This window comes from Strix uralensis, chromosome Z (genome assembly GCF_047716275.1).
Source record: "Strix uralensis isolate ZFMK-TIS-50842 chromosome Z, bStrUra1, whole genome shotgun sequence".
Classification (NCBI taxonomy): domain Eukaryota; kingdom Metazoa; phylum Chordata; class Aves; order Strigiformes; family Strigidae; genus Strix; species Strix uralensis.
The window spans coordinates 1,632,576-1,659,580 of NC_134012.1; the positions used below are offsets into that span (position 1 = coordinate 1,632,576).

The following is a 27,005-nucleotide window of genomic DNA, read 5'->3' on the forward strand; positions in this document are numbered from 1 at the left end:
CAGAGGGCAAAAGAAAATTTAAGAACGGTTTGCCCACAGTATGTGGAGCTCTCTACAAGTACCATATAGGTATTTTGGTTTTGGTTGGTTGGTTTTCTCCTTCCAGAGAAGTCTTAAGGTCTGGGTTGTGTGATGCATCCCATCTTCAGCATTCTCTGCCTTACAGCTGTAGTGCAAGGTGATTGTTTAGCCTTCTTTCCCTGGTGTCAGCAATTCTAGGAGAATAATATTTATTACATGGTGGCCCCATCTTTCCTTTTTGTTTTCTGATGCCTTTATCTTGACCATCTTCTGGTCACAGAGGTTTGCACACCACTTTATGCTGATGTGGATCACTGTGTTCTCACTGCCCATAGATTTCTGATACGTTTCAAATCTGACTGATTGAAGGGGTTTCAACCTCATCATTCAGGCCTTCATGAGTGCACTTAAACCACTGTTCTCACCTCCTTCATTCTTGTCTGTGAGGGTTAGCTGCTTATCAGATGATGGCACATATATTTGTGCCTTTTTATGAAAGTCAGAATTTCCTCTGTGCTCTCCTCTGTTCTTCATTTTGTATCAAAGTTTTATGTCAGCCATGAAGTTAACTCAATATTCTTCACTACCTTCAAGCATCTAGAAGTTTGTCTATATTTCACAACTTAAAATCTGCAGGGCTTTTCTAGACGTCTGTAGAACATATGTAGTATTAAATAGTAAGCTTTTGCTCTGATTATGTAAGTGTTCATTTGCATATACCATAATATGCTTTGTCATATATTAAAGTGTTCTCTCAACTTCCTAATGGCATGAAAAAGAGGGATCAGCTTCCAGCTTCCAGCTGAAATATGCTTTGAATGGTCAGTGAAAGTAAAAATTAAAGTTTTGACTTCTGAGTTTGGTAATATATTCTAAAATTAATATTACTGTGGTATACCTTGGTTTCTAGGTCCACTTCCTTTTGGTCTAATGAGGACAATACCACTTGGGGCAATCAAATAATTGGAAGGTTTCTTTGTTCCTCAAGAGAGGGGGCAGGAGCATCACAGGGTTTTCAAATTATAGGAGACAGAACTAACGTTCCATTGATTTTTATGGTGTGATTTGTGGTTCTTACATCTTGGATCTGTTATTTCTGGCTGTCTGCAGACTCAGGCAGTCATTTCACATCAGCTAAACTCAGTTTATATTATCTAGTTTTCAGATAAAGGAGAAAAATTCTCTGAATAACAGAATGGATTTTTTTTGAAGTTTAAGACTTCAAATTGGAAATCCAGTGGTACAGATATTATTTACTTGTTATTCAGAGAGGAAAGGCACTAACAGGCAATTATGCATAATGCTTTCTTTTGCCATTCTTAGAAATGCAAGGGACTAGCATGAATACATCTGTTTGGAACTTTGAGGAAATTCAGATGTGGATGCAGAACTCACAGTTCAATCTCTAATGCTGCAAAACTGGAATAGCAAATTAGGGAATTTGTATTCAGAGCTCAACTCTGCTACTTAGATCTATGTCTATTTAAAAGTGATTTGTGAATACCTAAAAAAAATATTTAGGAACTTTGAGGAAAAAGGGAGGTACTCAGTACTTCAAAATTGCAAAGGTAAGAGAGATTTGACACATAAAAGTACATTTCAATCAATTTCTATTTGTTTTCGTCTTTCAGAGCTTCCCTTTCAAACTACTCTGGCTCGCACTCTGACACTTTCTACATAAACTGTTCTGCTGATGTTACATCTGCAACAGAACTGCATAGGAACATGGTATCAACTCACCACAATTTGCATAGAAGTGCAAATTTGTTACATTTAAAGAAGTTATAAAATTAAAATACTTAAAACCATGTGGTTTGGTAATACTGAATTGGAAACAGCTCGCAGTCTTTTATAGTCTGACTGTGCTCAAATCTGAGTTCCCTGGTTGATGTGACATGATTATATGTTATGATTACAAGCATTAACCTTTCAAAATAAAATGTTCGGTTTCTTCTTTTAAATACCAAATGCTTATAGGTATAATACTTGCTGATATTTGTTCACTGACAGTCTCACTTGTTTTCAAACCCCACATATTTAAAGTTGTGGAGTGTTAGATTGATGTTTCTTTTCACTCAAATGTCATATTCATCAACTGTATTGTGCTAGCAGATTGTTAAACAGACAAGGTGACTTGCAGAGTGACAGTGTAGTGATGTGATGTCCCAAACCATTAAAATACAGTAATGACGTGTTTTTTTCCTTTTGTTCAATCAGTTTTTGCAACACAGTGGTTTTCCTGTAAAACACAGGTGAGAAGGTTTCTGAGTAGATCTGTTGCTTGGAAGAAATCCTAGATAACGAATAACAAAACCTGGAATTGAGTTGTAACTTCCCAGATAGTTAAGGAATGCCAAAGACTAAGGAAGAAGTAATGTAACAGTATTTTATAATGAGAAAAAGATATGTTATGCTATGACAAAAATGAAATTGATATATTACACTTTCTTGCATAATCAGTTTTGCAATATCATTTTTTAAGCTATAGTAAAAGGTGGTTTGTGATTTCACTTGAACAGCCTCCCAACAACGCCACAAAAAAGGAAGGAACTTCTGCTTAACATTGTATCAACTCAAATGTCTTTCTCAACTTATCAAAATCTTTTTATTAATGGAAGAAAAAATTGAAGAGCTCTCCACAGAAATTCTGTTGGTGCCTTCGCTTACGGAGAAGAGCAAGAATGTTCAAGGTAATGAACGCTTTTCCTTATTTATTGATTCTACTTTGTGCAAAAAGATAATTTATATAATTTTGAAGATTAATTACCAAATTTGTGTCATCATGTTTTATCAATAAGAGTATTACCGTATCCACTGAAAGTCTTTTTGAAATATGCAGATTTACATTTGAGCACAATGGCTTGTGGAAAAGAACTGATGGTTGCGTGTAAAGATGTGATGTGCTGTAGTTATTGATGGAGAGTCATAATGAAAAAGTATCAAACACCATAACGTAATATCTCCTATTGAATTATCTATAAAATCCTGTGTTTCACAGAGGACAAAACAATACATGAAATCTGAACTCTTTGAAAGTGTGGCAGTTTCTGAACTTGTCCTTGGAATCTTCCTTTCAAGCAGTAAACTGCTTCACGATCAAGCCTCAAGTTTGCATTTGCTTAGATTCCAAGCTCACTCTCTTTTTCATCTAATTGCATTCGTGTCATATCAGAAGAACCTGAAGTCCTGAAAATTCAGGTGAATAACACCTTCCAAGTCACCGTACGCTCATAAATGTTCTTCTGCTCTGCTACTTCTGCCAGTAGAGAGACTCCGGGTCACCGGAGAGCAAGTGGTTTCAAGAGCTTTGATTATATTGCAGGAAAAGATCAGACTAGAAATGAGGCCAGGCTGCTTAGGGAGAGGGGATAGGTGGAGTCAAATATTCGATATCTCTCTAGTCAAGCTGCAGGCTGAGAAGAAAGGTGTTTTGGGAATGTGGTCTCGGAGTATGAAATTGATAAAAAATAAAAAAAAGATTAAATAAGAAGAGTTCTGAGGCACACATTTTGTTGATGGATTCTTCATCTGAAATACTGACACTCTGAAATAAAGAAATACAGGTTAACCTGTGTATTTTTAGAACATACATCAAAGCTCAAATACAACTTACTTTCAAGTTCCATTTTTTCTATTGGTTTCAATGTACTTCTGCCTCCTTTAATCTCTCGGTTTTACTAATTGTCAAGAAATGTTGAGCTATTATACAGCATGTTTTACGTTTTATGGCCTTGATCCTACAAAGCAGTGTTAGAGTAAACTTCTCATAGGGGTAATGTGGAGGTTAGGATATACGTTCAGTAAGAGTAGTTTTAGGTGTTCTTTTGATTCGTATATCCTGTGATAAAATGTAAAAAACCTGAAAAACTTTTGAATGGGAAATTTCTTTGACATGTTTAACTAACTACACCCTTAAGACATGTGATCTCCAATAATTCAGAGCACTTAATGATTTCAACATTCATGAGAAATATTTTCCAGGAAGTGTATTTAGGACTTTATCCTGCAGGCATTTCTCCAAGCTTAATTACATTCAGAAGTGTTCCTCAACAGTGTGTTAAGCCTTCTTCTTTGAGGAATACTCTTTTAGAGTAATCATGTCTATAGCAAGTCATTTCTTAAACAGTACCTCTACTTACTCAAATCTGAATGGGAAATATTGCTAGATCTTGTTGTAGGAGGCAGTCTTCTGGGTAGAAGGCCTGTTCTAAAGAAAACATAAAGTTACTTTTCCTGTGAAATACAGGTGAAGGTAAGTCTTTTACAGATGATGTTAGTGAAGCCATCAGACGTACCTTTGTTTTTAGCATGGCTGTTCTGATCAGGTGGTTTTATTCACAAAACTTTGCTCAGTTATATCAGTTTCTGGATAATATGTGAAAAGAAGACATGGCCAGAGAAATTTTTTTTTTAAAGTCTGACTAGAAGAAGGATTTGTTGGTGTTATTTTCACTTCACGTTGTCAGAAATCTCAGTTGTAGTGATGAAGTGAAAGATGATTTGATATGGGAGAATGAGAGCTATGTTCCCAGTAGTTCCAGGTTCTGTTAAGTACCAAAAGGGATTTAAGATTTTTTCTGTTAATGTCCTATATTGGGCTGATAATCTTATTTTTTTCTACTGATGAATGCTCAGTTTTGATAAGACGGATTGATCAGAATTCTTGCTTTATTTTTATCAAAACACATTATAAGATGTGACTAGAAAATATAATGGCCACCTTCTGTACTTATTTAGGAGCCTTCTTACTAGAAATCTTGTTTAATTTAACAGAATCTGGAGTGCAGGTCTGCCCAAAGCAACTTTAAATTAACTCAGGTACCAGTATCAGGTTTACAGTGCAGCACAGGCTGCAGAACCAGCCTAAGAAGCAGAGCAAATTAGCCCAGATTGAACCGCGTGCTGCTGTTGCCAGACAGTTACCTGTAGTCTCTCTCACTGGTTTAAAGCTAGGTTGGGTGTATCCCAACTACCCTGCAGTCACTGCAGTGTAGGCATATCTGAAGTACCAGTCCTCTGCAAGTAGTCCTGCTGGTAAATTAAGGGAATCTGGCCAATTCATAAAAGATAGGCTAATATCCAAGTGAGCTAAAGTTTCCCTAGGCATCACATAGATTGGAACCTTGCACTTGCTTCCTTTTCTTTTTGGTTGCTTTTAGTATTCACGGGAGCCTTTTTATCTATGTAACTCACGCAGAGATGCAACAAAAATAATGTTTTTTCATGTGCTTGTGTCAAGTGTTGCGTTTATGTGTATAGCTGTTTCAATGGCAGTTTTAGTTGATTTTTGTTCAGCATATCCCATAGTACTTCAGTCTTGATATATAGAACATGTGTAAAGTTCCATCAGAAACAAAGTAGTTCTTTGGATGGTTCCTCTTTTTAAATTTTTTTTTTGTCCCAAAGATGGCATCTGAGTTTTATCTAAACCAGACGGTTTCTTGGCCCTCATTTTTCCCTAAACCCAGCGATGACAAAGAGCAATGGCTGCATAAATTGGATGTAAGAAGAACACTTAGGGTTTATCACAGAAGAATCAAAGATTTCATATCTTCTGACAGATTGTTTGTACTCTTAGGGGGTCTTAAGAGGGGTCAAATGGCTTCTAAGAGTTCCTTAGCTAGATGGTTAAGGGATTGTATTAGGGAGGCGTATGTAGTTAAGGGTAAAGAGGCTCCCAGGGTTTGTAAAGCTCATTACACTAGGACTATAGCTGCTTCTTGGGCGGAGAGGTCGAAGGCTTCCACATTGGAAATTTGCAAGGTGGCCACCTGGGCTTCTCTTCATACTTTTTCATTGCATTATCGCTTGGATGTAGTCTCTTCTGCGGATTCTGCTTTTGGTAGGAGGTTGCTTGTGAACCAAAAAAAGAACAGTGAAGAAAAGAAAGACATGTAGTTCACAGTTCTAGCTGGCAACAAGACAAGTTTCTTTGCAGTGTGCACAATGGAATCCTATGAAGACCAATTTAGGCGGTTGAAAATAGATGTTAGAGGGAAGTACTGCCTACCAGTGTTCTCTGATGGTAACCCCATGGCAGACAATAGCACCAAAGGAAACAGTGAACCAGAGTGAACTCTGTAGGGAGATGGATGTAGAGAGTTTTTTTAGGTGATACGGATAGTTCTCTGAGTTCAGTTTGAGAGTTCTGTATCTGGCATCTTCTGGAATACATTCAGAATCCTCATTTTCCCAAATTGTTTTACATAGACTGAAAAAAATTTCTATGAAACCCATTTTCCACTCTAACTTCTTTTTACTATTCTCCATCCAGTTTTTGCCTGATTTTATTTTTTGACTTCCCTTTACCAGGCCTAACTACCGATGAGCACTATGTAAATGCCAAGTTTTGTGCTTTATTTCAGATTATATTTGCATTATCTAAGTACAAATTAAAAGAAGGTATTATAAATACGCATTTTATCTACTACCAGTGTAGTGTTCAAGTTTTCTCTTAAATCAAAATAAAGGAGAAAATAGTGAAAAGTTCTCAGACAAATAAATGATGATGTGGGTTTGTTCCATCCCCAAACTTTAGTGTGGCTTCTGGACAAGACTGCTACTCTACCTTTCTGGGGAAAAGTATCTGTATTTTTCTAACATTTATGGAACAGTTATTCTCAGTGTTGCATAACCTCACTTCATTCCGCTATAAGCAGTAGGTTTCAGAAAATTAAAGGAGTAACCACCTTCTGTTTTTTCTTGGCTAGACATTTAACCCTTTCTTCTGCAGGTATCTTGTCATGCCTACTGTGATGAGATAGTCTACTTCTCTATTTATAGTCAGTTGAAATTCCTGAAATGTTCTGACATACCTAGTGCGTGCAGCATCACAGGGGTTGTTCTCTTTGAAGGAATCTGGAACATCCAGCTGCTGTCAAGGGTTAAGCAGGAGATTTTGGTTTAGAATCCTGCCAAATTGCATTCTCTTCCCATCTTTAAGGTAGTTTTCTCTTCTCTCTGGCTTTTCAGAAGCCTCTTGTTGAGACTTTTAAAAAATCAAAAACATCTAACGTACTTTCATCTGTCTCTCACTTTTTTTTTCCCATTCCAGTGAGAAAGGTGAACTTTGGACAGATCACATAATGAGTACCAAGAAAAGCCTTTTCCATCGGAGCTCTTTGAAAACACTGTGGGCAAAGTTGTCAAGCCCTTAGGTTTACAAGCTTTTCCTCAGGGGACTGGGAAGATTTGCAAAGGTCTTTCCTTCACAGCATAAGAGGAAATCTTTTACTCTATATCCATTTCTGGAAAGTGTAATAAAAGGAGGGTAGAATCAAATTTATGAAGTGCATCCTCTTAACAGACTTTGAAATTGTAAAGATTCAGGAAGGGAAGGTGTGCTTTTTGCTTTGGTCTCAAAGCAAGATGTTCAAGTAGCTACTTTGAGAAATACATAGCTTCAGCAGATCAATCCAAAGTGAAGATGGAATTTACAGTAGGAGGGAATTTGATTTCAGATGTACGTTTTCTGTATTTCTGTTATTACAGTTTGTTCGGTATAGTACAACAGATAAAAAGTACATTATTGAAGACAGAAATCAGGAGCTTTTTAATCTACACCTAGTCAAATATTTTTTGTTTCTTTTGCTTATTTATATTTGTGGGAAAGTGGTATTTCCCATTTCTGCAAGATGTATTATTTTCAGTACATTTTCAATAACAGTTCCAGCTGAGCCAGCTGAATCCAACTAGCGAAGCCACTTTGATGGAACTGTTATTACCTCATCCACAGTTAGGGAGCTGTCATACAACAGGGTTCCTTGACGCTTTGCTATTCCATGCTGCATGCAAGATGATGTCACATTGACTATTCTTATGACCCTAAATGCTATGAAAAAAATAGGAAAGCTGTAGAATTCTGTAGAAAAAATAATTTAATAGAACTTCTTATGAGGAAGAAGAAGAATTATGTTAACAATGCAAGAGGTCATCGCTGTCATCATTACAACAGAAAAATACTGAAAGAGAAAGCATTAAGTACGTTGAGGACACAGGGAACATAGGCAAAAAGATTAGCTTTAGAGAAGAGAAATCCCAAACAAATTTTAATGCACGTAAGGAAAGTTGGCTGAAGAGTTTTGATTTTAAGTGAAGCTCTTGATAGAATCTTGTTTTGAATATTAAATATCAAAATGGCTCTATCTGCCTGGCTGGTAAACTGAAGGAAATACACAAAGAATGAGCAGTCTATCAAGTTTGTAGAACATGAGTTTCAAGAAAGATGTAGCAAGGATTTGTGATTAATCAAACCTTCCCTGCTAATCAAGAGTGGTGGAGGTGTAGAATATGATCTGGAAAGGGAGCAAGTATGAAAAACTGAGCAGTTTTCATTCGGCCTCCATCTTCTTCTTTCATGACATTTGCTTCTTTCTGCTCTCTTTCTACAAATTCTCTCCTCTAAGCAGCCGTGTGAGGAGGATTGCATGTATTTCTGTCTATCTGTGCAAATGGAGTTGGAGATTTTAATTTTGGAGGAGTCAAAGAATTTGTGTAGAAAACTATGGCTGCCTAGGTAGGGATGTTTCCTCTGTCCCATTGCCTGCCTTCCCGTCTGCAATGGCAAACTAATTTGGGCTGAGTAGCTTCACTACAGCAGCTGTACCAGTCTCTTGAATAAAGCTGCACTTTTATTTCCCAGGGGAGTTTGCTGATGGGGGCAAGACAGTCAGAAGACAAGTGAAGAAGAAGCAGGACAGGAAGGGGGTAATTTGATACGTGTCTCTGTGGAAACAATGTTTGAGAGGAAGGTTGGGGTAGCATCTGAAGTGCAGAGGCTTTTGGAGGCTGTGGCTGGTGTGCAATGATAATGAAAAGCTTGAAGGGAGCCTTTGCTTGCTGGAGGTTAAATGGAATAAGATTAAGGCCAACTTCACCTAGATGAGATTCGAGAAACGCAAAAATTTGGGAAACCAAAGGAACTCAGTAAAAGATAGGAGGCTTGACCTTGGGGCTTCTTTGGGAAGACCAGAAGACGTTTTATATGTGCGTGAGCCTGCGTGCACATAGATAGATGTATATGAATAGGAAGTGGGGAGATTGAGTGGAACCGGTTCATTTAAAAATGAAGGAACGTTTAAAATAACTGATGCTGGCGGAAGCATCGTTTGGCTCTGGTCCTGCAGACACAAATCTACCATCAGCTAGATACCTGTTTACCTCAGGTGTGAATTCTTAACAAGTAAGGCAGCAATTGCACGAATACAAAAGGATTTTAGGTTAAATGTTAAAGGTTTTCTTTAACGTCTTGATATAAAAATTTGTAAATAGCTGATCTAAGAAGTGACAATAGGAGAATGTGAATATATAGGTACTCAGTTGTGCTTATAGTTAGAATCAGATGGTCTATCTATAAAAAAGGAGAATTGCAAGGACAACCAAGGCAAATTTAAGGCAGAAAACACAGAATAGAAAAGAGGGAAAATATCCAGTTGGTTAGGTTTTGGTTTTTCATTCTGGAGTAATTTTTAAGGAAAACTGTAGGAAACTTCATCATAAAATACATTAAAACATACTGAAAAAAGCAGTAAGTTTATGGTGCTGTCTGTAACATACGTTGAATGATCAGGGAGCTAGATGACCTGGTTAGTCTCTTCTGGTTTTATATTCTACCATTTTATCTTTCATTCTTCCCAGCTCAAATCTGGTTTTCCCAATGTCTTTTGAAAATGCAAACAAAAACAGTGCTTGGGGGGAAAAAACCACAAAAACCTTGAAGCTTTAGAATGCTGTGTAGATGTCTGAAAAGCAGATTGTTCGTTTTCAGAAGGTGAATTGTTTAGGGGGAAGATGAAATCCACTCTGAGTAAAGGAAATCCTATGTATGTGCAAATACATGTGCAAATTTCACAGAAAGATAAAAGTTCTTTAATCCTTGGCCGTGTGTACTATCAGTAGCTTCAGGTGACTGAAGACGCATAAGTTTATACTTATAAGATAATCTTTCACAATGCTTGACAGCACCCAGTCATTTAAAACTTCTTGGTTTTAGTTTCACATGAGCTACATTACATTAGGAATACCTGCACCTTTGTTGTTTACCAGCTTTATGCTAGGAGATGGATTTTAAAAATACCATATCGTTTGGTTTTGTTCTCATATTCCTCTTGAAACACAGACTCACAGAATCACAGAATGGTTGAGGTTGGAGGGACCTTTGGAGGTCATCAGGTCCAACCAGCCCTGCTCAAGCAGGGCCATGTACAGCCAGTTGCCCAGTACCATGTCCAGACAGCTTTTGAGTATCTCCAAGGCTGGAGACTCCCTAGTCTCTCTGGACAACCTGTGCCTGTGCTCGGTCACCCTCACAGTAATAAAAGTGTTTCCTGATGTTCAGAGGGAACCTCCTGTGTTTCTGTCTGTTGCCTCTGGTCCTGCCACTGGGCACCACTGAGAAGAGCCTGGCTCTGTCCTCTGTGCACACTCCCTTCAGGTATTTATATACGTTAATGGGATACCCCTCTGAGCCTTCTCTTCTCCAGGATAAACAGACCCAGAACTCTCAGCCTTTCCTCGTAGGAGAGATCTTCCAGTCCCTTCATCTTCATGGCCCTTTGTTAGACACTGTCTTTTATGTCCATGTTTCTCTTGTTCTGGGGAGCCCAGAACTGGACACAGGACTCCAGGTGTGGCCTCACCAGTGCTGAGCAGAGAAGAAGACTCACCTCCCTTCACCTGCTGGCAGTGCTTTATCTAATGCAGCCCAGGGCACCATCAGCCTTCTTTGCAGCAAGGGCACATCGCTGGCTCACGTTCAACTCTGTCCACCTGCACCCCCAGGTCTTTTTCTGCCAAGCTGCTTTCCAGCTGGGTGGCCCCCAGCATATACTGGTACCTGGGGTTGTTTCTCCTCAGGTGCAGGACTTTGCACTTCCCCTTGTTGAACTTCATGAGGTTTTTGTGTGTCCATTTCTCCAGCCTGCTGGACAGCAGCATGACACTGGTGTATCAGCCACTCCTCCAGTTTGGTGTCAGCTGCAAACCTGCTGAGGGTACAGTCTGCCCCCTCATCTAGACCATTAATGAAGATGTTAAATAGGACTGTACCTAATATTGACCCCTGACGTAGATCACTAGTCGCTGGCCTCCAGCTAGGCTTTGTGCCACTGATCAGCACACTCTGGGCCGGGCTGTTCAGCGAGTTTTCAACCCACCTCACTGCTTATCCAGCCCCATACATCGAGAGTTTGTCTACAGCTTCTCCCATAACAGGACCTTATGGGAGACAGTGTCAAAGTCCTTACTGAAGTCCACTAGACAATATCCACTGCTCTCCCCTCATCTACCAGGCTAGTCATTTCTTCACAGACATTTGTCAAGTTAGTCAAGGATGACTTCCCCTTGGTGAAGACATGCTGCTTACTCCTGATGAAATTTTTGTTCATAATGTGCCTGGAAATGGTTTCCCGGGTTACCTGCTCCATCATCTTCCCAGGGATTGAGATGAGGTTGACTGGCCTGTGATTCTCCAAGTCCTCCTTCTTGCCCTTCTTGAAGATAGGAGTGACGTTTGCTTTCCTCCACTCTTTGGACTCTTCTACCAGTTGCCATGATTGACCAAAGACAATCTAGAGTGACCTTGGAATGTCATCTGCCAGCTCCCTCAGCACTTGTGGGTGCATCCCATCAGGGCCCATGGATTTATATATGTCCAGTTTGCTTAAGTATTCCCAGACCTGATCCTCTTCAACCAAGGATACGTCTTCCTTGCTCCAAACTTACTCCCTGATCTCTGGGACCTGGGATTCCTGAAGGCTGGTCTTGCAAGTAGAGACTGAGGCAAAGAAGGCATTCAGTACCTCAGCCTTTTCCATGTCTGTGTAACCAGGTTGCCCATCTTGTTGAGCAGTGGGCCCACATTTTCCCTGGTCTTCCATTTGTCACCTGTGCACTTATAGAAGCCCTTTTCATTGTCTTTGACATCCCTGGCCAGATGTAGTTTCATTTGGGCTTTAGCTGTCCTAACTTTGTCCCTGGATGCTCAGACACTGTTTCTGTGTTCCCTCTGGGTTACCTGTCCTTGCTTCCACCCTTTGTATGTTTCATTTTGTGTTTGAGTTTGACTAGGAGCAACTTGTTCATCCATGCAGGCCTCCTCGCATTATTTTTCCAACTCTCTTGAGCTTGGAGGAGGTGATCCTTGATTATTAACTAGCTTTCTTGGGCCCAATTTCCATCAAGAAAGAAGTCCCATCCATGGGACTCTTCCAAGCAGATCTTTGAAGAGGCCAGAGTCTGCTCTCCTGAAGTCCAGGGTTGTGAGCTTGCTTTTCACACTCTTCCCTGCCCTTGGTATCCTGAACTCCACCTCATGGTCACTGTAGCCAAGGCTGCCTTTGACCTTCACATGCCCAACAAGCCCCTGCTTTTTGGTGAGTATGAGATCCAGCATAGCACCTCCTCCTCATTTGCTCCTCTATCACTTGGTGGAGGAAGTTATCATCAGTGCATTCCAGGAACCTCCTGGATTGCTTGAAATGCTGATGAAAGTGATACCTACCCCAGATATTGGTTTGTCCTTGTCAAAACTGGGGCAATATTCCCATTACTCCAAGATTTATGAGTGAGCTTTGTACCAGCCCTTCTTAAGGAGCTTCGCTTGTTCTTGTTCCTGTCGCCGTTATTTTGCTTATAATAACTGTACTAATTAACTGTCTTTTTATTTTTATCATATTGGCGTTTTCAAATAAGTAAAAACTATAAAAATACATTAGTGTGCAATTCATATAATTTATTGAACAAAGAATAGAAATTAATTTCTACACAGCTGTTGTAACGTTATCTGTTCTCCCTAGGAATAGGTGACTGCACAATCAGTATAAAAATGAATTAATGACAAAAGAAACTATATTTTACACATTATAGGTGCGTTTGTATAAAATATGAATACAATGGGATGTGGATTTCATCATGTTATATAAAAGGAGCTGTGTATAACCTGAATTTGACTTTATCATAACATTAGTATTCCCCTACATCTTGTTGAGGGTTTTTTTATGCTACATATTGATATATCAGAAGGTGTTGCAGGCTGCTGACTTTTCTACAGAATTAATCTTAACTTTGATCCCTTTTATCATACTGTGCAGGAGTTCTGAAGAAAGCTAGTGGGGAGCTTTTAATAGGAGAAACTAGAGCAAATGAAACCAGTGTGCTTCCTGAACAGTTACTTCAGGTAGAAGAGGTGAGTATGAAAAGAGTCTTACACTTTGTAGGGGATTTTCTTTTGTCTGTGGCTCTAGTGTGGTCTGTCACCATGTTCATTATAAACACCTATTGCCTTAGTTTCGTTATTTAACCACTGCAATTAATTTTAGGTGCAAAGTCTCGGTTAAGATCGAATAAAGTCTTAATGGCATTCATGAAGAAGTGTTGTTCTTTGAGATTTAATAACGGAATGGATTTAACATCAGAAGTATAAGATACGTCATAACCAAACAGTAAAAAAATGTTAAAATGTGATCGCTTTCTTCATTATTAAATATATTCTCAAATACAACAGAATCTTAAAAAAAATCTATCAGGTTCTTAGCATTTCATCATAATGATGCTTCCTATAGGGATAAGTACTCACATGATGTCTGGTTTCTTTGATGCCAACTACTGTGTAGTAAGCACTATGCTTTGTAGAAAGTATGTACAAAATTAAGTTTTAGTCTGGCTTCCATTTACTACTAAACAAATTTTTATTGTTGAGTTTATGGGACCTAAATGCTCTAACAAGTCTGATATTTTGTGGTAGTGGAATTTAATTTCCTAATGGCTCAATTTTAATGCTGAAATGACTTTTCATTTGTCAATGAAAAGCATAAAAATGTGCTTTGAATCAGTTTGTGAGACTCATGTTCCTATATCTTGCAGATTACAAACAACAATATTTTGAGAAGATTGAGCTTTACTTGACCCAAGATCAAAAAAAATAAAACAAAAAAAGAGGGAGTGCAAGTATGGGTGCCTGGGGGGGTGTCTCTGTGTGCACTGGAGTTGAGTGTTGGGAGTTGGGGAAAGGGAAAGGAAGGAGGAGGCAACTTCTAAACTGGAGTAAGCTGGAAGGGCTTCACTTTGTAGGGCTTCAATGTCTTCCCATTTAGTGTTGTAGCTGCAACTTGTCAGGAATGCTTCTTTTCTTTTCTCCTACTATGCCCTCATGGTGGGGATCTTTACTATACATCTCACGTCATTAAAGTATTTCTCTTACAGTGGGGCAATTCTCACTTGGCCACTTCTGGTAAGGTTTAAGTCTGCTGTGTGTCGTATGAGCAAAGCAAAGCAAGATTAGTGGAAAAGTAATGATGTCCTACTGTGTCTTCTTCTCGCAACTGTTATGCTTCAGATAACTTCAGAAGTCTCTGTTTATAGAAAGCAGGGAACCTACTATGTAAACCATAGTAAAAGCCAGCATTAGCTAAAAAGTGGAAATCTCTATTTAAACATTTTAATCTTTGCTAAATCCAGCTCTAGAGAAGTGAAATCCAGTGTGTCTGTGTTAAAACCAGTTTCTCTGACTGTTTTCCATTAATATTCATGGTTAGTAGCTTCCAGTTGTGACCTTGCAGTGAAAATTATTACAGGATATCCATTGCTGGATTACTTGCTATACTATTGAAAATGATTATAAGTGTATTTGATTTTGTTAAATAGATTCCATTAAAGTTTATAAATAATGTAAAGATGAAGCGTGGCTTTTTAAAAGCAGCCTTGTTTAAACAGGGTTTTTTATAAATCTATTTCTTAAAAATTTGATAACAAATTTAATAGTTATGCATTTCATTTTTGTTGAGTGTATATACTGCTTTTAATATGATTTCAAGGCTAGCAGACTGCATTTTAAGTTATTAAAATGAATTTCAAAAGATGATGGTGTCCTTGTATTTAATTATGGATGTTTGTATAAGTTTCAGACAACAATAACACTCAGTAATGAATTTGGATTGATTTAGTATAAATATGTATTTCAGCCTATTTTACTGAATTTTGGCTGGAGAAATGCGTTTAAAGACCTGTCTGCTTCTGTGGCTCACTGTATAACAATAGCAATCGAGGATTTTTCAACTAAAATTCTTCAACGTGAGCAGAAAGAAGAGTTTTCAGCTGCAGGCTATGCAATGAGTCTTGTAAACAACCAGCAAATGAGGGAGTCCTGCGGAGCAGTCCAACAGGAGGAGCAACCAAAACGAATTGCTAAGGCAGGTATCAAAAGATCTGAAGTTTGAGGGGAGACAGAATGCCAAGGCTGTTTGCCATCTACACTTTGAAGTACTTACAGTACCATTAATATTCTATATCTTATATAAATGGAATTAAGAATAAAGTGAGAGGCATTACATTATGAGGCTGAACACAGCTTTATACAATAGCCCATAGTCTCTACTTGAAAGAATTAACTTTTAAACTTTGCTGGCATTATTTTTTTCATCCAAAAAGTTCTGAAACATTCTGATTAGTATCTGCTCTGTTACCAAGTGGTTCGATGGGAAAATGCTGAAAGCTTTGAAGCATAGCTATAAAGGGATTTCCTGTATTCCTATCCTTAGACATGCCATTTAACTAATCAGCATAACCAATAATATGGCCAAATTAGAGTTCTTTGATTTGGCTGAAAGGTCATTTATGATGATTAATTAAATTGCTTTTCTAAGGGAATATGTGTTTGAAAGTTTTTTTATTTAGTAAGCTTTGCAACTGTTCTAGCAAATTTAGAATGCTGTTAATGAAGGTTTGCTTAAAATAACACACAGGCTTTTGGGAGATAATTTTAGTGAGATCAATATATGAATTTCTAAGAGATGACAAGTTTGTTTTCAAATTCAGTATTAAGAAATGTGTTTGTATATTTTTCAAAATACATTAGTTTGGAAAATTATCTTTGTTTACAAGGAATTAACCTTATGCTTTGAATGTACATGTAATGAAATCATAAACAAAATGAAGGAATTACTAGCATAAGACAGTTTTAATATTTTTTCCACAATATATATTATGCAGCTTTAAAGCAAGAAGGAATGAAATAATAATTCACTTACTGTAGATAAATGTTTCTCCCCTGTATAACAGAATGAAATGTTTGTAAAGCCGATTTAATATATTTATGTTTTATGCCAATTTCATTATTCAATAATCTGACCCTAGTGTGTATAAATTAAACAGTGCTGTCAGAATACAAATAACTTGATGCCACGTTTATTTCTCTCAGTTTTGTTCTGACATCATGGAAGAACTTGACACATTGCTTCCATTGGCTCTGGCATGCAGAGATGATTCTCTTCAGGAAATTAGAGCAAACTTTGTAGAGGCCTGCAGCAAAGTGGCAACAGCTGTCCTGGCAAGACTAGAGGAGAAAAGCAAAGACGTTCCCTCCAAGGCTCCCCTGCAAGACTTGTATGCTGTCCTTTCCACAGCGATATATGTCTTTCAGCATTTTACAATGTATAGCAATTTAATGAGAGAAACGAGCAAAAAGTGAGTCCCTTCTACTTATAATGGTTTAATTCAAACATAAATAATATAGGACTTCATTCCATTTTGGTGATACAACATGGTGGTAGTTTTCCAAATTGCATCATATTTTTTAGCACATGCACTGCGTGTACTATTTATGGAAAAACCTGAATCAAAGCTATTGATAATCTAAAGCAGCCATTACAAAACAAATCATTTATGTTTAAGATCTGCATTTGATTCACAGATCAATATTTTTTATTTATTAAGCTTGAGTAAATAGGATTGTCCAGTGAACTGAATGTACTCTGCTCTCATATAAATAGAGGGCTAAGGCGTTAATTTCCTTTTCTGACCTTTGCAACAGCTGAATTTTCATAAAATTTGATTTAGCACATAGCAGTCTTAGAGGACAGTATAAATATACATTTCTGCACTTTTTCCTTACACTGTTTGTGTTCAGAAATGTGAACAAATACATCCAATGTAGTTTTAGAATTTATTTTTCATTGCATGCAGAATAAAAATTAGAGAAGATATGAAGTAGTAGTGTAAAGTCTAAGACAGTGTTTGACCTGGGGGGCAATATAGCTGCATTTGCTGTGCTTTTAGGAGATATTGACTTAAGATACTAGGAGTCTCTTTATTGGTCCATGTGTTTCTGACCATATGTAATTTAAAAGCAGAAACTCCTTTTGGGAGGGACACCTGAACTAGTGCAATTTTCAAGGAGTCTATGATTTCTAAGGGATCGTATGCACTGTTGAGCTACTTTTCCTCTGATGTTTTACTCTCTCCTGCATGAAGTGTATCTTTGTGAATGGGAAGTCTGAGCCAAAATATTGCTCAATAATTCTACTTATGTGTATTATGAAAGAGTTTTAGTACATACCTACCAAAAATAATCTCTGGACTCTGTGTTTATGGGGTTTTTTTTGTCACACTCAGTGCTGATGCAATTATGCTTCAACCCAGAATCTCCTAACTGAATGACAAATGTACGTTTGTCTCAGAAAATAGGATGAAGTAATATATTTCTTAGTGACTTGGTTAAATGAGAATTTATAGATGAGCAGATATATTTAAAGAACTTGTGAAACAAAAACCAGATATTTTTCAAAAGTGAATGCTAGGTTCAGACTCCAGGACCGAGAGGAAATGAATGATTGATACCTAATAATCAAAACCATTTGCAGTACTGGGGATTGTTACCTCCTACTGCACAGCCTTTCAATCTTTGCCTCTTTGATCCTTCTCTCTGAACAGACCCCTGTTCCTAGTGCCTGTCCAACAATATCAGGAATTCATCAACGTTCTCCAGTTTCAAGTTACGAACTACTGCGTCAGAGTTTGTGCTACAAGCATTTTACAGGATGCTGAGAGCCACCACTGGGATGACTACAAAGCTTTTTATGAGGTGTGAGGTTAAGTTTACTGTGCCTCCCTTTTACAAAATGTGTTTTACTGGTTGCCAGCTCTCTGACTAATTAGAAGCATAAGATCAACATTATTTTTACATAAAGATTATTGGAATTTACTATTTTGAAATATCTATGATTGCAGGCAAATGTCTCTGTACAAATGATGTAGGAAAACGTAGTCGTTTAAGGATGAGATAAATCATTACCAAGGAGTGTTTGTGTCATTTGCTTAATAAAATATTGTGTGTCAAGTTCAAGACATTTATGCAGAACTCAGTAAAGAAGACACTGTCGTTTTAACTCTTCTTCTTATAGAAAGTGTGACGTATGAAAATGAAAGACAGCTATTTTTATCCTGGAAATTTTAAATCTGATTCTTTGGTTTTTATTTTCAGTGGGTTCCTCTTTTTACCTTTTCTGAGTGAAGGATGTAACAAAGAAAGATGGTCAGTATAGTTACCTTCAGCATTCAACAATATATTTCTAAAATAACTAGTGCTGTTTCACCTGCATTTTGAATGCACGTGCCTGCTCTTAAATTATAATCCTAATGATTCTGTGAAAAAACGCTAAAGATCAAGTGAATTACTAGAGTTTATTGAGGTTTTTTCTTCGTCGCAGTTAAATGCAGACATAGACTGACATATACTGTTTGAAGTTATTTTCACTTAATTTCAGGATGAAGTCAAAGTATTACATGTTTTTTATCAATAATAATGGAGATCTGGAGACAAAGTCTTGCCCTTATATCATTTGCTGTGTGAGATAATTAGGCTGGTTTTGTTAAGCATTTTCTAGAATTCTTACATGAGAGAAAACTCTGTGTGATACATGTATTCTGTGGATGTAATATAAAAAGCTGCTGAGTCAGTGACAGAGATCTGTACTGGACAGGTGTTGCAGACCTTAATATGAGGAATCTATCAAAATGCCCATACTTCAAAGACAAGTAAATAAGCATTTTACTTTTGTTTGAATGTGAGCCCAGATGTCCTGGGTTGATAAGAAGATAAGAAATTTAGTGGCTTTTGGCAACTGATAAATCATGATGTGATCTTCACTGTCTGTAGTCCATATGGTGTCATGTCCTGTTTATTAGTGACCCAATAACTACTCACCGTGGAGGAAACCTAGTTGTCAGAAATAGGTGTCTCAAGAAGAAAGGGTGTGGATTGGCTAAACCATTTTATCATCCGATCAGAACTGATATGTGTAGGAAGGGATGAAGAAATCTGGTATCGCAGCTCTGTACACTTGCAGGACTTGAGGTGGGAAGTATGTAATTTTACATCATCACTCTGCTCTTTTTACTGGGCCATGGGCCGTGGTGCAAGCACGGACCACGATCTGCTCCGAGTGCCTTCAGGAGGCACGATGCTGAGCAGTTCCTACTTCCATTGAGCTCTTGTAGGCATCCCAAATGGAAGAGGTTGGCTTAAGACCTTGTTACAGAGGCAACATCCTGCTGGAACTCCTGGCAGTGAGAGGTGGCTCCTGAGGTCTAAGCTCAGCAGGAACTGTGAGGCTCTGCCTCTTAAGTCATGCAGATCCTGCTGAGCTCAGCCAACAAGGGTAACTTGGAGCCAGGCACCAGAAGATCTTGCCTGTCATGAAGAGCAGGCTCTGGTATGAGCTCCTCCTCTCTCAATGGGAACACGTTCCTGGGCTTGTGTGAGTCAGTGGCACACAGGTCAGGCTGTTTTCAGTGGGATCTGCTGCTGTAAACATCATCATCATCTTGCTTCTTTAAGGGGAAGCAGCACTTGGCTCTCTGCTTCTGCTTGTCTCTTGAACCTACTGAAGGTCAGGACCCTCACTGCCCTTTCCCCTTTGTCCCCCAGTTTTGAGTACTACAGGCAGCTATAAAAGATTCCGTCCTCATCTGTAAATCCTGAATGCAATTTCATAAAGGAAAAGAATACATTCCCTTGTCCTCCCACAAAATAAGCAAAATGTTGCCTGTGCTTTGGTTCTGTGTGCATCAGTAGGGCAGAAGGAAGAGGAAGAAACCTTTCTTTCCTCATTCTTGTATCACATGCTTAATTACAAACTAAATGGCGGTCCTACACTTCAGGGCTGGCATGAAGTTACTCTCTTCTTTTTCCCCAATAATATAGGACATTCAAGTGGTATTAGGAAGAATATGCGATAGCCTTCCTTTCCATTTGACATTAATGACATATTCACTAATAACACTGCTCAACTTGATGTGTAAGTCATCCAGAAAGAAGACAAAACTGCTGAAAGACAAAGGGAAAGGAGAAAGGAGCAGGGGAGAGTGTCTGTCTTTGATTACGCTGAGCTGCAGTTTCCGTATCAATTTATGTGTTTGTTTGTACAATGGTAACATCTGAGGAGAACAAGATTGGTAGCAAATGGTTATTACACTCTAGAAAAGAATTTTCTACATTGTCAATATAAGAATAATGTATTTTTAAATATTTTTGGACTTTCATAACCAATTTCAGTACCTGCTCACCCATCCTCCGTGACGTGCACCTAATCCAATAGTGGCGACTGGAATTAAAAGAAAAGCCAGAAGAGCAATTGTGATTAGGGGGTAAACACAGAGAATGAGTGATAATCACCGTGAGATCACAGAAAGTTTTGAATGTCTTTTAGGAAAGATAAGCAGAGATTCTGTGAGATGCAAGTAGCAAATTTGTGGTAATGCAAGATCTGAGCTGAGCTCCAAGAGTGCAGTTCCTGTTCAGCACTGAGTGTAAGCCGCCCGGGTTGAGGATCTCACCAGTGGAGATCCTGCTCCGAACACCCACCGTGCCGCGGGGCCAGCTCTCCAGATTACGTTTTTGAATGGCGCTTTTAGTGTAGCAGACATCTGCTGTAGCTTTGGGAACTTATGTTTTCTAATAGTCAAAGAATAAAGAATTGTCTGTTCAAAGATAATATTGAGTGGCTTATGTAATAAAGCGCAGCTGCTTGTTTCCTGATATATAAGCTAAATAAAAGCTCACATCTGTTTGTATTATATGAAGCCTGCAAAAATAGCAGATGTTTACCAGTAGAATTGTCTAGAAATGGCAACAAATAGAAAAACAGGTTAGAAAAGGGAACGAATCTCATTTAAATCTTCAGTGAAACTGTTGCTTCTACAGTGGAGGCATAATGTCAGCAACTGGGTATTATTCAATTTACTGATTTAAATTAAATAAAGCAGAGAAAATGAAGAGATTTGTTTTTATAGTTACAGAGTTAAAAAGTAAAACTCACCAACATTCACTTACTTAAAAAAGCAAATACCTTATAACAGATAGTCAATTTAGAATTATATTTCTGGTTGTTAAGTCTGCATGATTTTTGAAAATTTTTTATTTTATTTTTGTAAATTAAAGATATGACCAAAATAAATTAGCTTCCATTAGGCATTCAAACTAATTATTTTTTTAAGTGGTATGTTTATTCTGTAAAAGTTGAAATGTTTTTGGCACGAAAGGGAAATGTTAGTAAAATGTCTGTAAGGTAGGGTTGGGGGTTTATTTCTGGATAGGTTCTGCTGGAATGTACCTCAAGAGTAGTCATGGTAATATATCTCAGAATCCCAGAACTTACAAACTTACAGAAATGTATTAACATTTGACTTATGCACAGTTATGCAGTTATGAGTTATGAAGTAATCTTGTACTTTCTTATGATGATGTTTCAGTATAGCATGCAATAATATTGCGATTTTATTTCATATAAGAAAAATAGGAAATTTTTTTAATATGTCCATTATTTTATTATATCCAATTTTGGTCAGTGTAAGACAATCCTATTTTACCTGTGTGGAAACATTTGTTAAGTATGTGATTGTTCAAAATACCAGAGTGATTGGTTTTGGTTTGCCTGTGGAAATATGCTTAAAACAGTAATAAAATGTCCAAGGTTGTATGAATGAAGAAAATTAGTCATATAATTTTCTTTTGAAACTTACCTGTGTTACATTTTTCTCATCTGAATTAGTGAAACTTGGAAAATGGGACGTTAATGATTTTTTTTTCTAAATTATATTTTAGAGATGCCTACGCCAATCATAAATTTAATGACTAGAGCAATGGTCACAAGTTTGGCACTTCTGTTCTTTGTCATAATTTACCCCTTTTTAATGTTAAATATACTTCAAATATTATGACAGAGAAATACCGCATAATGACAACTTCCAATAATCTGCTAATGTGGTGTGTTTAAAAAGAAGCCAGATTATTTTGGCTTATTATTATTATTAGATAATGCCTGTCAAACTCTTACAGTGTTTTAAAATATCAACAAATTCTTAAAATATTTCTCAACACCATTGGAATGTGAGAAGTGATGATTCAAGTCTTTGTTCTGATACAGCTTCCTCATAATGCTATGTTCTGGGTAGGTATTAGCTGAAAAATTTGAATGTGAGTTGAACTCTGTACTTCTTAGAGATATTATAGATTAACCACTGTGATTCTGACTCATCTGTATTTATCTGTTTCTCATTGGGGTAGTTCTGTATAGACAATGAAATATTAATACCAGTGCTGATTCCTTCCCAGAAAATATTTATTTTCAATGAGTTACCATTCTAAGATGAAAAAAGAAATCGTAGTAAAAAATTCTCTTATTATGAATTCAATTGTTCAGTTGTTTCTTTTTTTCTGCTCTTACTGCTTATCCATTATATATGACCAAAGTTTCATAATCATGGTTATATGTGGCAGTTATGAATCTGGGGAAATGCATGTGCTTAAGTAATTGAAATAATTTTTTTCTTCTGAGGACAAAAGAAACTGTTGTATTAAATTTGTCCGGGTATTCTGTTGAGTACAGAATACTGTATATGTTTTTAAACTGGACTTACAACACTATGGGTTGCAATAATAGGTTAATTAGGGGTATAAAAGGTCAAATGCTGTGGTTTGATTTTGTGGCAGAACTCTAGTTTTGTAACTGAAACTGAACATGTGTTTCCTTCCTAATAAAGATGTTTCACATCTTGTCAAGGACCATTTTTTGGTCATCATGTGCCTGAAACTCTTCAGCTATTTCCTTTCAGATTGAATTAATTAGACTTAGAGGAACTAAATTGACATTTTGGAAGGTGTGTTTTTATTATTTAATGTGTGGTGGTTTTGCTAGGGGGAAAGATGCTCATTCTCCGTCCAGATGTGGCATTACTTCTGCTGTGCCCTTCATCATGATCTGTGGACTGTTCTACCGCCCAAGACAGCCCAGGAGATTCTTACAGATGTGCTAGAGCAGTCTTTGGCTCTGCTGTGCTCCAGATATTGTCAGGCCTGCCCCAGTTACAAGAGAACACCACAAATCAGGTAATGGTTGTATATTTAATGCACACTTCTAATGAATAAAATAAGTAGATCTTAGTTTTCTGTTGCGCGCTACTTTGACCTCAAATTTAAATGTTAATGAACACAGCAGAGGGGGTAGGCACGATTTATGTATTTTGGTGTTCATTTTAATTGAGTATATTTTGTATATTTAAGTGTATTTGGTAGTCATATACTAAACCGGGCAGAATCAAAGACCTCTTTTGAACTCTTGCTGAAATTGTGCTATAAACTGCCCGATGGGGTTGAAAGCCTCGTGACGAACAGTGCATTGAGGAGTCATGGCACAACCAAAAATGTGGGCAGAATTGGCAGCATCAGGATTAGAAAGCAAGACATCGATTTATGAAGAAAACTCCACGTGTTACAGTAGAATTTGGGTTTTCATAGGGTGTTTCAAGTGAAAGAGCTGTGAGGTCACATCAAAGGGTTTGCCAGAATGAAGCCAGTGGTGCAAAAGGAGAGATGAGGAAGAGGCTATTGCTTCTCCTGTCATTTTAGGAAATCTGAAGCTGGAAGTTCTTCTTGGGATTCTTATGTTTTGCCAAAGAAGGTCTCTTTAAGAAGTGCTAAAGCAGGTTGTCTCCAGGTGGAAGCTTCTACCTCTGTCCTTTCTATCCAATGTCTTGTTTTACTGAAGAAATTGGTGTATTTCTCATTCTCTCCATTTGCTATATATCTTTCCTATATCAATATGCTCCTCTTTTTAGATTTTGAAAGTGATATAGTTCATGGTGGCCATGCGAGTTAAAAACCTAAGAGCTTGTCATTTGTAGGAGGTGAGTCACTCAGCAGAGATATGTTTTGTGTGATCTAAGAGTTACATGCTGTCATCAGAATTTTTATTATGAAAAGGAGCAATGTTGTGGAAGCTTAAGTAACTTGTACAAGTTCACATTCTTGGAATCGGTGGGGAAACACCGAAGTTTTATTCTACTTATCAGAATACCTGTTTGTATGCTCTATTCCTGCACTAATTTACCTGATTAAGCCCTTCTATATCTTTAGGTACAGAGAGGTTTCCTGGAAACCTTCCTGGAAATTTCCTAGGGAAAAAAATACCCTGAAATATGAAGAATATGTATTGATACAGTATTTCTTAAATGTAGTCAATTCTATATAAATTTTCTTCAAATACTGAATAAGAAAGAACTTCTTACATTGTCATTTTGTAGAGAAGCTATTTTATTTAATAAGGTGATTCTTAAGTTTGTCACTAAGTGAATTGAATTATCCAGTTATGGACAAATGAAAAAAAAAATTTTAAATTAATATAATTCAATATATTTTTATCACAGAGGTTTTACTTTTTTTTATAATACTCTACTTTTGAAGGTGGGGTGTCTTTTCTCCCAATGATTTTTGAAATGTTACCAATCTGATCTGTAATAGACAAATGTCTGTTCATGTGTGTTTGACTAGGTTTTCCAAAAATAAGAAGAGCCTTAAAAATGCAGCTGATCACATATGCATCCATTGGCTTTTAGGTACTGAGGTACTTTATTCAGTCCAACTTCATGCCCGCCATATATTTTGTGTTATACATCTGTTTCCTGTCTGTTGTATGTCAGCATAGTCTTGTGAGATTGTGTTGTAGTTCGGGTTCTTGCTATTGTTTAATCCAATGACCCATGATGCTCTGCCGGCCAATAGCAACAGGCAACAGATGACTGACTCAGAAATGTTCCACTTCATAGTATGTTGCCTGGCAGTTGAAAGTTTTGCAAATTGAAGATTTAGTTTGCTTGTCATTACTTTTCTGCTGCAGCGGGATTTGAAAATACAGTGTACATTCTAATTATACTTTATCATAAAGAATCATCATAGAATCACAGACTGGTTTAGGTTGAAAGGGACCTTAAAGATCATCCAGCTCCAACCCCTCTGCCACGGGCAGATTCACCTGCCACTAGCCCAGGTTGCCCAAAGCCCCGTCCAACCTGGCCTTGAACCCTTCCAGGGAGGGGGCAGCCACAGCTTCTCTGGGCAACCTTGCCAGGGCCTCACCACCCTCACAGAGAAGAATTTCTTCCTGATATCTCATCTAAATCTATCACTCTCCACTTGGACATGGAGCCATTGACCACAACTCTTTGGGTGCGACCACCCAGCCAGTTCCTGATCCCCTGAGGGGTCCATCCATCAAACCCACCTCTCTCAATTTAGAGACGAGGATGTCATGTGGGACAGCGTCAGATGCTTTGCACAAGTCCAGACAGATGACGTCAGTGGCTCTTCCCTTACCCACCGGTGCTGTAACCCCGTTGTAGAAGGTCACCAAATCCATCAGGCACGATTTGCCATCAGTGAAGCCACGTTGGCTGTCACCAATCTCATCCTTATTGTCCACGTGCCCCAGCAGAGTTTCCAAGAGGATGTACTCCATACTCTTACCAGTCACAGAGGTGAGACTGGCTGGCCTGTAGTTCCCTGGGTCTTCATTTTCCTTTTTAAAAATGAAAGAAGAGAACTATATTTAATTTTATTTACTTGTAGTTTACAAGGTAAGTTGTTCCTGTCTAGTGGCATTGTCCTTTGGAACAGGAAATTTCCATATTTGTTAAGTCTTGACTAGTTTCAGTAACAACTTTTCTGTGGAATCACTGAATTTTTACAGTGTAGTGGATTCAGAATTCCTACACCATTGATAGAAGATGAAATTTGAAGTCCGTGCTGTGATTTAGGTGTTTTATGTTGTCAGAGGAAAGGTCTCTTTAGCTGAAATTTACCACTATCTTGATGTCCTAAGTAATGTTATTTTCACTTTTTTTTTTCCCCTACAGAATTGATATTGCATCAATTTTGTTGTCCACTGAAGATATGCTCTGGTCAGTTTGCAGCTCTGTACAAGAGTTTCTGAATCCACATGAAGACAGAGATCTCAAGATCTATAAAATACACAGCCACTGCAATAGTCTGCTCTCTGTGTTGGCTGTTTTAACTTCACCACTGAAGAATTTGTATGAGTGAGTATGAAAGAAACATTCGATTTGAGATTAAATTGGTTCTTGAGCTTACATGTTTAGACCTACAAGCTGAATAATTGTGTTGAAATACAAATGCAATGCATAGTGCTGACACATTTTGATAACCTTTGACCGTTTCTCAATTTGATCTTGAACTTATCTTTATGCTCTTACCTAAAGCCCAATTATATCTGTCGGGATTTTACTAGCTTTGGATCAAACTGCTATACTGCACTTTTTTTGCCTGGTGATAACATAGACTATAGTGAATGAATGCCTGGTTTGATTTCCTCTGTGACACAAACACGAAAATTTCATTGATAATTACTGTCCCAAATTTGCTATTTACTGTTCAGTTAGGACACATTTTGTTAGAAATACATTCTTATTGGTCTAAAAACATTTACTACTATGGTACCAAGGCCTTTGGTAAGATTTTCAAGGACTTAGTCACCCATACAATTTGAAAAATTTTGTCTTCTTACTAGTTCAGATTTATCTACCTTCAGCTTCCAGGTAAATTAGAATGTTCTGCTGTCATCCTATAATAATTCTATAAATACTGGAACTTAAAGATAATTTACTGAAATCATCATCTAGTGACATGTTCAGTATGTTTCAACAAGTATTAAATATAGTTTAAAAGAGAGAGTATAGAGTGCCCATCTTTATAAAATTATGTCTTCACAAGTCACAACTGTAAACAAAAGGACACGTTACTTGCACTGAAGTTGGGTCTGAGTCTTTCATTGCTTTTTCATTGTCATGGTTTAACCCCAGCTGGCAGCCAGGCCCCACTCAGCCGCTCCCTCACTGCTCCTCATGGGACGTGGGAGAGAATC

At 37.7% G+C, this 27,005-nt stretch overlaps 1 protein-coding gene across 3 annotated transcripts in view; it reads left to right on the forward strand.

The window, feature by feature from the left end:
• KIAA0825 (KIAA0825 ortholog) overlaps nt 1-27,005 on the forward strand; it is a 217,365-nt gene that overhangs the window by 36,576 nt on the left and 153,784 nt on the right. For all 3 annotated transcript variants that reach the window (XM_074855629.1, XM_074855630.1, XM_074855631.1), the window contains 7 exons: nt 2,541-2,711; nt 13,110-13,204; nt 14,979-15,206; nt 16,214-16,479; nt 17,725-17,875; nt 22,989-23,179; nt 25,981-26,163. In XM_074855629.1, coding sequence (XP_074711730.1) covers nt 2,541-2,711; nt 13,110-13,204; nt 14,979-15,206; nt 16,214-16,479; nt 17,725-17,875; nt 22,989-23,179; nt 25,981-26,163 — 1,285 coding nt within the window. The remainder of the gene's footprint in view (nt 1-2,540; nt 2,712-13,109; nt 13,205-14,978; nt 15,207-16,213; nt 16,480-17,724; nt 17,876-22,988; nt 23,180-25,980; nt 26,164-27,005) is intronic.